The sequence below is a fragment of the Salvia hispanica genome, chromosome 3 (assembly GCF_029641045.1).
Source record: "Salvia hispanica isolate PSC_SH4W2 chromosome 3, Shi_PSC_v1, whole genome shotgun sequence".
Lineage (NCBI taxonomy): Eukaryota > Viridiplantae > Streptophyta > Magnoliopsida > Lamiales > Lamiaceae > Salvia > Salvia hispanica.
This window is the reverse complement of record NC_142694.1, coordinates 60,065,490-60,077,218: the sequence shown is the minus strand read 5'-3', so window position 1 is coordinate 60,077,218 and position 11,729 is coordinate 60,065,490. Positions and strand designations below refer to the sequence as shown.

Sequence of the window (11,729 nt, the reverse complement as noted above, 5' to 3'; positions counted from 1 at the left end):
AGCTTATTATTTGTCCACATGTACAAATGATTGGCTAAGAATGGTGGTATGATGTTACTTTAAGAGGTGTTGTCATTTTAACACAAACCTATATATATATATATATATATATATATATATATATATTAGTACTATATAAATTGGAGTATAAATATTTTTTTTATTTTATTAAAATCATCATTCAAATATTACTATATTTGAATCTGTTTCAATTATAGCTATCACACAATCGCTTTTCAACTACTCCCTCCGTTCCACAATAATAGAGCATTTCTTTTTGGCACACGATTTAAAAAAATTGTGTTAAGTGAGTTAAGCAAATGAATAACAAAATAAGAAATGAAAAAGGTAGAGAGACGCATAAAGAATGAAGTAAGACAGAGCAAAATAAGAGAAAAAAATGTGTTGAGGTTTGCTCGAAAAGAAAATGACTCCACTATAATAGAACCTACTAAAATTATAAAGGGATATTGGTCTCTAAAACCATGAACTTTGCCCAAAATTTAGTATTTCCCATGAACTTTAAAATTGGTCTAGAATATCAAAAAATTTGCAATTTGTTTGGTATTTCCCAAACTAACCCAAATAAGATATTTGATCAAAATCTTATTTTACATGAGCAGCCGTGATACTTTTATGGTATTTTAAACTATTTTTTAAGTTCATAACAAGTAGGATAAAAAGTCAAGTAGAAACCATATTGATTTAATTGTGTCAAGTATAAAATAAAAAAAAGTCTTGTAAGTTAGTCAAATATGGTGATAGATATGTTGTGGTAAATATTAAACAAAGTGCAAAATTATGATATTCTAAACTAATTTTAAAGTTCATGAAAAATACTAAATTTTAGATAAAATTCATAATTTTAGAGACTAATATTTCAATTATAAATAAATTATGGGGTCGGTTCATAAGTATTGGGCTGGGGGTGTATTAACATCCTGAAATATGCATCACTATAAAATAAAGAGTTAGATGAGACAGCAAACGTTTATTTTGCAAGAATACATCCAAAAATTCAATTGTATGCTTTGATAGCAGATCAATGAGCAACCACTGGCACGTGTCGCGGTCACTACTGGACAGATTAACTGGTATAAAGTGTGCAAAATTATTATAAACATGAGGGAATATTGTATTTTTTATTAAGTGTAATATTTTAATTTTGATTCTAAATCTACATGATTCTAATCATAACAGCGTGTCGTTGTGGCCTTCATTTCTAGCTGACACGGTATAAAAATCAATTTAATAATCAAGACATGTATGGTTACATAATAATCTATCGGACCCTTGAAAATAGACCTTATTGTCATTTTGGGATAGCCTCCAAAAAAGACCCGTTCTATTTAGGGAATATTTTTCTCTCTAAGAGGTGGACTCATTATCCAATAATAATATTTCAATAATTTTCTTTCTATTTCTCTGTTTTTTTACTAGTTGTGCATTAAATTCCTATATCATTTCAAATAAAGTCTATTTTTAGAGACGAAGAGAGTATATCTCATCAATTATAATCATATGATTCTACCTTCTTATAAAAATAGATTAATTAAGAATTTCATGAATTTTAATGTGTAATTAGTAAAATAAATTAAAAAATAAAGTATTTGAAAATACTAATTGAAATAATGTAGTGAATGGTAGACCCATAAGTACTAAGGTAAAAGAGAATAAAAAATGTTTTTATAAATGAATATGAACTATTTTTATTGAAACAGATAAAGAAAATTTAGCTTACTTTTATAAGACAGGCGAAACGAAATCACTTATTTCATTTTGTTAATATTTATAATTAGTTGCACACATAATATGGTAATAAATCACTTATTTCATTTTGTTAATATTTATAATTAGTTGCACACATAATATGGTAATATCAGGACCATGATAGGATATTAATGGTTTTTCAATAGAGCTATAGAAAAAGTAGGACTATGATTCAAAAGAGTTGTAGAAAAAGCATTATGAAAGAATAGTTATAGTGTGTGAACTGAAAATTCAATTATTATATTGTATCGCACGTCGGCACCTACCACGATTGAAGGCTGCCAATCATACGATTTGCCTTCTTCCCATTAAATTGGAACTAGTAAAACCTCTCTCTCCCTCTCACTAGAGGGAAACCATAAGAAAATCTTTGATCGCATAAATAACTATAACTAAACTAAAATAAAATAAAATAAAATTCCAAGAATTTCAATAGCATCTTGAATTCTTGATTGCACAATGCAATTCAAACTCATTAACTTAGCAAAATTACTTCATAATATTAAAAAATATAAATTGGTTAATAATAATGAAATTAAACTAGAGGTGGTGCATCAAACATTTGATGTTTGTACATTGCAAGTGTCCAAGATAGTTAGTGCATATAATTAAATAATTCATGGCCTAGAATATTGAACCACCAATAGTAAATGCGAAGACTATTACCTTAAAATTATTCAGATTGAAAATCTAATAATGTACTATATATGAGAAGGATATCTAGGAGATCTTATCATTTTCAACGCAATACAAAATTTCAACACGAATATGCATGTAATTAATGTATTAGGTTAAGTTTTATTAGATCTGTATCCTTATCTCATTGATCTATTTGGAATCAATACATTTAGGTTGAGTTCTCGTTAAAACATAATAATATTACTACTATTTTAATTATTTTATTCTTTTTCTAAAAAATTATACATTAATTTTATTCTCAAAGTTTGCATAAATTAAGTTTAAATTGTGTAAATCAAGTTTAATCGCGTAATATCAGATTTTACGTGTAATATCAGGTTCAAGTCGTTATCGTGGCATGTCAACCCATATTATATGGTGGCGTTAACGGATTCATGTTGTGTCAATCTATGTTCGGGTTTGAAGATAGCATTGAGTTTGTGAGTTTGTGTACAGGTTGAGAATTTCCTTAACAGGTCAAATTCAGGATTAGACATTATTGGATTAAGCCGTTATCAACTTATCAAGTTGACACGATAGCAATCCAATCCATATGATTTGTCATCCATAATACTCCATTCGTCTGCGAATAGGAGTCTTATTTTTTTCGGCACAAATTTTAAGAAATGTTAAGAAAAGTAGATGGAAACAAGTTACTGAACGGACCAAAATGGAAAAATGAAACTCTTATTCGCAAACAGAGAGAGTAATACTCTTTACTTTGATTGATAGAATAGATATAGTATTAAAATTTGATACTCCATTAGAAACACAATTAAAAATCTGATTTAAGTTCAGTTATTAAACTCGAATGAACTGTAAACTTCGAAGAAGTTTGATTATGAAGTAGTCATACAACGAGTGCATTTTGTAATGTCATATAGGGAGCCAGTTATTACATTAAACTAATAATATGCATATATTTAATGTATATTAATATTATTAAATACGTATAGCGTGAACTTGATGCCATAAGCCCATAATACTAATTAAAAAATAAACACAAAATTAATAAATGAATTGCGACGGAAAAGAACACACGTTTTTCCCATGTTGGAAATATTCCACTCCAAGTTGTTCTTCTATCATTTCTTAGTAAACATGTTTAATTTATTTGATACGGAATAAATGGATCTCAAAAAAACTTAATATGTCAAGCAAATAAACACATAATCACGACCCTAAACAAAATAAACATTCACACAAATTATATACCCAATTCGATATATCCACATCAAAGTTATGTAAAACCAGAATTTTCGCTATATATTTTGCCAATAACGGCCTTACACATAAATATAAGGTTATTAAACTCCAATAACTTTGAACTCTAGCTATATACTCACTCCCTCCCAAAAAAATTAGGATATTTGGAACAATACAAAAACTAATATAATATAATATACTAAAACGAATAGCTTGTAGAATGATCTGATTCGAAGGCTCGAGTTCGATTCCTAAAATGAAAAACCATTTAAAATTTTTGGATTCACCACGGTACTAGGTTATGAAAAATGACATATATAAGCTTCATAGTCGACACAATAGAACTAGTACGGATTACTACTATTATCTATTCAATTTAACTAGTAGAATTAGCTTCATTATTTTTCGATAAAGTAAGTCACAGATCATATTAGACTTCAATAAATCGAATAATAGATCTAATGATTCAACACGAGCACAATTAACATTGAGCTTAACAGTTGACTGGGATAGCAGACTCCTCATTTTATTAATTGCGAAATTCGTTATAAACAATTTCTCACTCTTTTGGGTATTTTAGTAAAAAACACATGCAGGAGAAAAATAGAAATTATAGTCAGCAGTAATAGAAATTATATAGAGAGAATAAATGTATTTTTATGACAATAGTTAGAAAATAAGGTCTGTTTGACCATAGGCCACCACACCACCTCCATCTCCTTCTTCCCTTCTTCCTCAAATCTGCTCTAATGTTTCCTCTTCTAATAAATACTAGTATAATATGTCTCGCCATTACAGAGTATATTTCCTCCAATATATATTCCTCCCTTTTTGCTCAATTTACGTCTATGGCTGATCATCCTCACTGATCCTCTCTTTTTTGAATATTCAAATCCCTTGATTTTTGAGACATAAAGTTGGAATCTTTGGGGTTTTTTCTTGTGCTTTTAAGAAATGGGTAGCTGTTTTTCAACCTCAAAAGTCAGTGGCTCCAATAGCAGCACTTCGGTCAACAACCGCCGCTCCTCCGCCGCAGCCAAGCCACCAGCCTCAGGGGCTCCGGAATCTGTACCTAGGAAGCAAGAGAGCTCTAACAATGATCGCAATCGGAGAGCAAGAGAGAGCCACAAGAGTCAGCAGCAGAAGAAGCCATCTCACCACAATCTCAAGAGTTCTTCCAAGAGGCCAACTGGGGCGATTCCATGTGGGAAAAGAACAGATTTTGGATATGATAAGGATTTTGATAAGAGGTATACGATCGGGAAATTGTTGGGACACGGCCAATTTGGTTATACATATGTTGCGATTGATAAGTCCAATGGAGATCGTGTTGCTGTCAAGAAAATAGACAAGGCCAAGGTGAGGTTTTTAGCTAGTACATTTTTTTCTACTTTTATTAGCTTTGTTTCTGTGTATTGATATGCTGGTTTGGGTCATGCCTAATTGTTTTATACTATTGAATTGATTTGTTGTGTTTTCCTGTTTGAGGTTTGTGGAAGCTCTAGTTTTGAGTGATCATACACTCTACATAGTTTTAGTTGAACTTTTCATTTATTGTGTTGTTTTGGATGTGAGTGGAATCAAATGATCAAAATTTCCTGTGCTGGATTGTCTCTGCTCCCTTATTAAGTAAACAGTTGAATGAGGAAAAGCATAGTGTAGGTCATTAGATGATTTCCTTTTCTAGAAAGTCTAAGTCTATTTGGGTATGAATGTGTATATATAGCATCTATTTTGGATAGATGGATTTCTTGTGAAATGAGGATTAAATACACAAGGGATATGAGGCGTTCGGATAATGGATACCTATAAGCTGTGTAGCTAATATTTTCTTGAATACATGATCAGATGGTTCTTCCGATTGCTGTCGAAGATGTCAAGCGGGAGGTCAAGATATTGAGGGCTTTAACTGGCCATGAGAACGTGGTCCGCTTCTATAATGCTTTTGAAGATGATTCTTATGTCTACATAGTGATGGAGTGAGTTCGTCTTCAAAACTTAAAGTCTTCCAGACAAATTATTAATCCGCATTGAGCCGTTTGTAATTGAAGTGGTGTTAATGACATACTATCAACTTTTGTCGTTTAGGTTGTGTGAGGGCGGAGAACTGCTAGACCGTATCCTATCGAAGTAAGCATTCCCCAAGTTTTGCAGTATCTTTCTCTGTTGATTGCATTTGTTGTATGTGATTTTGCTTTGCTTGAATCATTTTCTAACTCTTAAAGCTTATTATTCTAACAGAAAGGATAGCCGATACACTGAGAAAGATGCAGCATTTGTTGTAAGGCAGATGCTAAAAGTTGCAGCTGAGTGCCATTTACATGGTCTTGTACACCGTGATATGAAGCCGGAGGTTAGTGTGTTCCATTGGTTATGTTGAGAGAGTACTCGATTGATCCTTAAACTCTTTAAATTATTTTCCTGCAGAATTTTTTATTTAAGTCTCCAAAAGAGGATTCACATCTGAAGGCCACAGATTTTGGTTTGTCAGACTTCATTAGACCAGGTATTAGATCCCAACTCAGATATTATGAAGAACCTACTATTTTATCGACAACATTTAGGGCAGATCCGTACATGACATTTTATATTCCATGTTAAATGCAAATCTATGGAGATTCTTTGCATTAATTACTCATTCGTCAAAATCCTTCAAATTTCTATCAGGAAAGAAATTCCAAGACATTGTTGGCAGTGCATATTATGTAGCTCCAGAGGTATTAAAACGTAAATCCGGTCCCGAATCAGATGTATGGAGCATTGGTGTAATTACTTACATCTTGCTGTGTGGAAGGCGGCCATTCTGGGACAAAACCGAGGATGGCATATTTAAGGAGGTGAAATACTTATGTCTTTTTCACTTATTCCATATCTGGATTATATGATCCCATTTTTTGGTGGATATGAATGTAAAACTAGAATTTATGGGCCCATCAACTAAATGCATTTTTCTGTTTTATCTCATTGATTCCTTTTTTACTTTTGTTAGTCCATTTTGTTATATATATGCTAGTCTGTTTATGACTGTAATTTTCGTGTGTTATAGGTTCTGAGGAACAAACCTGACTTTCGCCGTAAACCATGGCCTGGGATTAGCAATGCTGCAAAAGATTTTGTCAAGAAATTGCTAGTAAAAAATCCTCAAGCACGGCTTACTGCGGCCCAGGCCTTGTGTATGTCCTATGCCTCCCATTTATCTTCATAGCTAGTAACTAATTGCTTCATCCGTTTTCCCATATGTTATAACAAGTGTACACCTAGCTGCGCTTGGGTTAGTGTAGTGATGCTTTTAGCTTGTGCAGCACATCCTTGGGTTCGAGAAGGAGGCGAAGCTTCGGAGATTCCTTTAGACATCTCCGTTCTATCTAACATGAGGAAATTTGTGAAATACAGTCGATTTAAGCAGTTTGCTCTTCGGGTTAGTCATTCTTTCGTGCTAGTGAAATAGTAGGTAGTAAATGATAAATACACAGAGGCGGCAGTTCAATAGTTGTGAATTTTAATGTGCCAGGCATTGGCTAGCACACTCGACGAAGAGGAAATATCGGATCTACGAGATCAGTTTGACGCGATTGATGTGGATAAAAATGGTGTCATCAGTCTTGAGGAAATGAGACAGGTTAGTTGCTTTTCGGGGAATATGCTAGACTGCATCTGCTGTTTGTTTATATGGTACCTTATCGTATGCATTGTACAGGCCATGGAGAAGGATCTTCCTTGGAGAATGAAGGACTCACGAGTTCTTGAAATCCTTCAAGCGGTATATTGCCTTCTTTTTCCTCCTCGTGCAGTATAAGCTCAAGTTCTTATTCGTGCATTTCTGATCGCTCTTGTATTGTATATTTGCGCGCGTCAAACAGATTGATAGCAACACCGATGGACTTGTAGATTTCTCAGAGTTTGTTGCAGCCACCCTACACGTCCATCAGCTGGAGGAGCACGATACGGAGAAATGGCACCACAGGTCGCAGGCAGCTTTTGAGAAATTCGACGTTGATAAAGATGGATACATAACTCCGGACGAACTCAAAATGGTTAGTTAGTTAGTAGTACCTCGTTTGCATCTTTCAAAGTATGGAAACCGGACTTATGGAGTATGTTCTTTTTTGATGGAACCGCAGCACACATGTCTAAGGGGTTCGCTGGACCCGCTGCTGGAAGAAGCAGACATAGACAAAGACGGGAAGATCAGCTTGTCTGAGTTCCGCAGGCTTCTAAGAACTGCTAGCCTGAGCTCTCGGGGCGTGGCAAGCCCATCTGCGGCTCGAGCTGCTGCCCTCAAGATGTGAAGGCTCAGCAATTTTCATTGGGAGACTGCTGGTTTTTGGTAGTAAGAGCAAGCAAGCCTTCACATTATTTTGGCAACAATGAGGAGTCTGTAAATATGTGCTGTTGCTACTTTCAACTGTGGTGTTGTACTATTATGATGTATGTGAATATGTGATGCTGGCCTGTCAATGAAAAATCATGCAAATTGTCGAAAAATCACGAAGTTTGCTTAAATTCTGGTCCGTCATGCCATTTTGAAAATGTTTTGAAAAATCATGAAGTTTGAATTTGTTGTCAATTAGCGCATGGTAATTCTTTAAGTGAAATTATTTGATATGATAACCAAAAAATTATACGTGGATATCACCACCGCTGAATTAAACAATCAACATCGATTGGTTGAAAGATGTGAACGTAGGTGACCAATTTTTTTCACCATGACAATTGATTGAGAACCTCCAAACTTAATAATTTTTCTGATTGATTTCCAAAATCACGAGATCGATCAGAAGTTGTCGACTAGACTTAATTTTTTTTTGACAATTTGCTCAAGTATAGAAGAACGTGACATCTACTTCCAGATAATTTACAGGAGAACTGGTGAAGTGTACAAGTCTTTTGTTATCTCTATCAGCTCAGAATCTCTTCCAAGCATCATCATCAACAACATTTATTCAACTGTAAACTGAAACGAGCCTCGAATGTGTCTGCACTACCGTTTCTTGGCTGACAATTCCTGCACAATTTTGCAAAACACTTAAAAAATTTCTGATTCACTTCACACCTTGTTGTAGATAAAAGGAAACCAACCTTCGATCCCCGTATCTTAAGTTCCAAATCAGTTGCAACGTCGTTGGAGTTTGCAGTTCCTCTCCTGCTGGAATCTATTGGCCTAGAAACTGACACATTGTCAGGGGAATTGGTGCTGGTTGGCTAATGAAGGCGGCGCCTTTGTTGCTTGATGCATTGGAACAGCAACAGGAAACGGATGCGATGGTGCCATCACTAGTTGAGGATCCCACGGGACCATGGAGCCTTGAGTTGGCTGCTGCTGTGCCCCGAGGTTCTGAACATTGGATTTCAGAGAAGCTTTCTCATTCCGTATCTCATTTTTCTCTTGTGTCAGCTGTTCAAGAAACCACGTGAGAGCGCAGAAAAGGCTCTGCAATGGCTGTACGAGGAATCTTTACGTCGTGTGATTCTTAGTGCATGCTCTTTCTTGAGCCTTGAGCACTTGGATTGTGTCGGAGACAATGGTGGCCTTGTCGTTCTTGGGCCTGTCCGGATCTGAATGCTCGAGCGCATCAGAACTGTATTCAGCTATGCAGTGTTACATTATTTCAACGCAAACAAGCAAACAGAGTAAGCAAAAGAGTGAAGAAATATGCTCTATCAGAGATTTCAAAATCCTAATCATTCTTTGAATCAGGCCAGTAGATCTATGAAGAATGCTAAAAATGAGAATCTTGCCATATGTCCATTTCTTACATTTTCCACTTCAAATTCAGTACTTTCTCATTTTAGCTTGGAAATTGAAAAGCAGCAAGAGAAGCCATACAAAAGAATCATTTTCCTAATATTTGGCAACAAAATTTGATGTTCATATTCCTGTTTGATCATAACTTGGCATTTATTAAACTGATCACTATAACCTCAATAAATACTCAAAATACGCACATTAGTGAAGCCCATAACAATACTACCTTAGAGCATCTTCAACGGCGGACGTCGCGGAAGTCCGACCTGACGTCCGCCGTAGTGAGGAAAATGGTAGGACACGGACGTCCCGTGCGCCCGTCGGATGGGCTCGGATATCCGACCGACGGGCGGGCGGGCGGACGTAAGTTTTTGGCAGTGGGTATACTCGAAAGCATGTTTTGAGTATAAGTGGGAGATTGTTAGATTTGGTATACTGAAAAGCATGTTTCGAGCAAGTTTCGCTCGAATAGAATCTTGCTTGTATACGTAAAACTCTATAATCCACTTTCAACCCGATTCAGTATTATTCGAGCAGTTTCGCACGAATAGAATCAGTATATTATTACATTGTGTTTGCTTGTGCATTTATAAGATGTTTTATAAATATTTAAATGTATAAGAAGCAAACAAAGTCTAAGTCTTTTGCTTAGTAGACCGGTTGTGGGCGACGTCCACTTTAAGGTAACACGGTCAGATCTATGCAATGCTTTGCAAAAGAAAAAGAAGAATTTCACAACCTAGATAGACTTTGGCTATCTATCGTGAAAGGTTGCAATGTCAGTCCGCATATTTCTAAGTCTTACTGAAATAAGATGACATTGGTGTGGTATAGCACTGAACGGATCTAAAAGCAAGACGTGTCTTTATGCTATCTACTGAAAGACTAGGTCTTGAATAAATACTATTTCTTAATCTACATATGTTAGCATTGAGCATACGGTATCGATTATGCACTACTTTGACTTATAAAATGGTGCGGGTTTTTCGCAACCCAATATACCTGATATATTGGGTAGTGGTGATTAATATCTAGCGGTACTAGGATTGCTATTATGTTGAATCGTGCGCAAGGTGAGTCTCATTTGATAATGTCCTCAAGAGGAGCTCGAACAAGGTTTTATTATTCAGAAAACTGGTCAGTTGGAGTTTTATTATTCTATGAATAATAAATAAATGTTTCTTGCTAAGTCCACTCTTTGAGCTAATAAGATATTAATTAAGTCCATAGCAAAGATGAATTAATTAATGAACATTTATATCTTAAGCGCGGAAAATAAATAATAAACAAAACGGAAGCCCAGATTATTTGTAATTTCGGATTTGGATGGGGAGAGTTCAATATTACATCTGTAATGGCTGTTCGTAATATTCAAATATAAGCTTGTAATTGTGGGTTCAATTTAATTAGTAAAAACCTAATTGTGAGCTCATATCCAAAATCTTCCACAGATCCCTGTCTGGACCCAAAAGGAACTTAATATAAATAGGAGAATAAAGGAGACAAAATTATTGATTATTCATTATGAAAAATAACGTCCATCTCTCTTTACAAAAAGGGACGATTTTTATCATTAATTCTCTCCTCCGTGAGATTTTCAGCTCCGTGAAGAATATTTCTGTCTTCTTTATTCAAGTTCTAGTATTTTAATAAGATCAGCCCACACTGATATCGGAATACAGTTCGAGAACCAGAGAGAAGATCCGTGGCCTAGTATTGAAGATCATCACGTGGAGAAGGCGCGAGCAATCGACGATTCTTTGGAGAATCAAATCGGTAACTCTAAACCGTAAAATTCATGTTTTATGATTTACTTTCTTTGAGCATAAGTTTAGGTTCTAGCATGCAATTATCTGTTTAACATGTGAATTGATTAATCGCATAATCTGTCAAATAGATCCGTGTCTGATTTATTTGTTTTGTACAAGTCTTCCGTTGTGCAAGGGGCACCAAACCCCAACAGTCCGCCACTGTGGCGTGGGGTCGGACGTCCGACAAAAAATTAAATTTTTTTTAAAAACTTTATAAATAGGGCTTGTTGAACTTCATTTCATTCACACCACTTGTGTTGACAAGTTTTTCTCTCTAATCTACAAGTTTCATTTCTACTATAAAATGGAGTACAATAGGAACTCCCCCACCACGAGCGGAGGAAACACACCCACGTTTCCCGCCGGAACGGAGGAAAACTTTAATGCGGGGATGAATCCCCAAATGGCAGGGATGGCAGGGATTACTCCCCAAATGTTCTACAATATGTACAATTGGATGAGTCAGATGGGTGGGATGATGCCCGGGGCAGCGGGAATGAGCGGTATGACGCCAAATA

At 35.2% G+C, this 11,729-nt stretch overlaps 1 protein-coding gene and 1 pseudogene across 2 annotated transcripts; one reads left to right on the top strand and one right to left on the bottom strand.

The window, feature by feature from the left end:
• Positions 1–4,324: 4,324 nt before the first annotated feature.
• Positions 4,325–8,157, top strand: LOC125215305 (calcium-dependent protein kinase 18-like). The gene is made up of 12 exons (XM_048116687.2): positions 4,325–5,013; positions 5,503–5,633; positions 5,743–5,784; positions 5,896–6,007; positions 6,082–6,160; positions 6,322–6,491; positions 6,701–6,827; positions 6,957–7,072; positions 7,166–7,273; positions 7,352–7,414; positions 7,515–7,688; positions 7,776–8,157. The coding sequence occupies exons 1-12, from the start codon at positions 4,609–4,611 to the stop codon at positions 7,941–7,943; spliced, it is 1,695 nt and encodes a 564-aa protein (XP_047972644.2). The 5' UTR covers positions 4,325–4,608; the 3' UTR covers positions 7,944–8,157.
• A 241-nt stretch (positions 8,158–8,398) lies between these two features.
• LOC125210510 (uncharacterized) lies at positions 8,399–9,404 on the bottom strand (annotated as a pseudogene). Its single transcript, XR_016136305.1, has 3 exons — positions 9,394–9,404; positions 8,734–9,233; positions 8,399–8,659 (listed from the first exon to the last, which is right to left on the bottom strand). The product of XR_016136305.1 is annotated as an uncharacterized LOC125210510 (transcript).
• Positions 9,405–11,729: the final 2,325 nt, after the last annotated feature.

Excerpts from the sequence above, each read along its gene's own strand:
- LOC125215305 (XM_048116687.2), top strand. The coding sequence starts at position 4,609 with ATGGGTAGCTGTTTTTCAACCTCAAAAGTCAGTGGCTCCAATAGCAGC. Across the intron at positions 5,014-5,502 it reads AGAAAATAGACAAGGCCAAG|ATGGTTCTTCCGATTGCTGT; the intron begins GTGAGGTTTTTA and ends ATACATGATCAG. Across the intron at positions 6,008-6,081 it reads ACCGTGATATGAAGCCGGAG|AATTTTTTATTTAAGTCTCC; the intron begins GTTAGTGTGTTC and ends ATTTTCCTGCAG.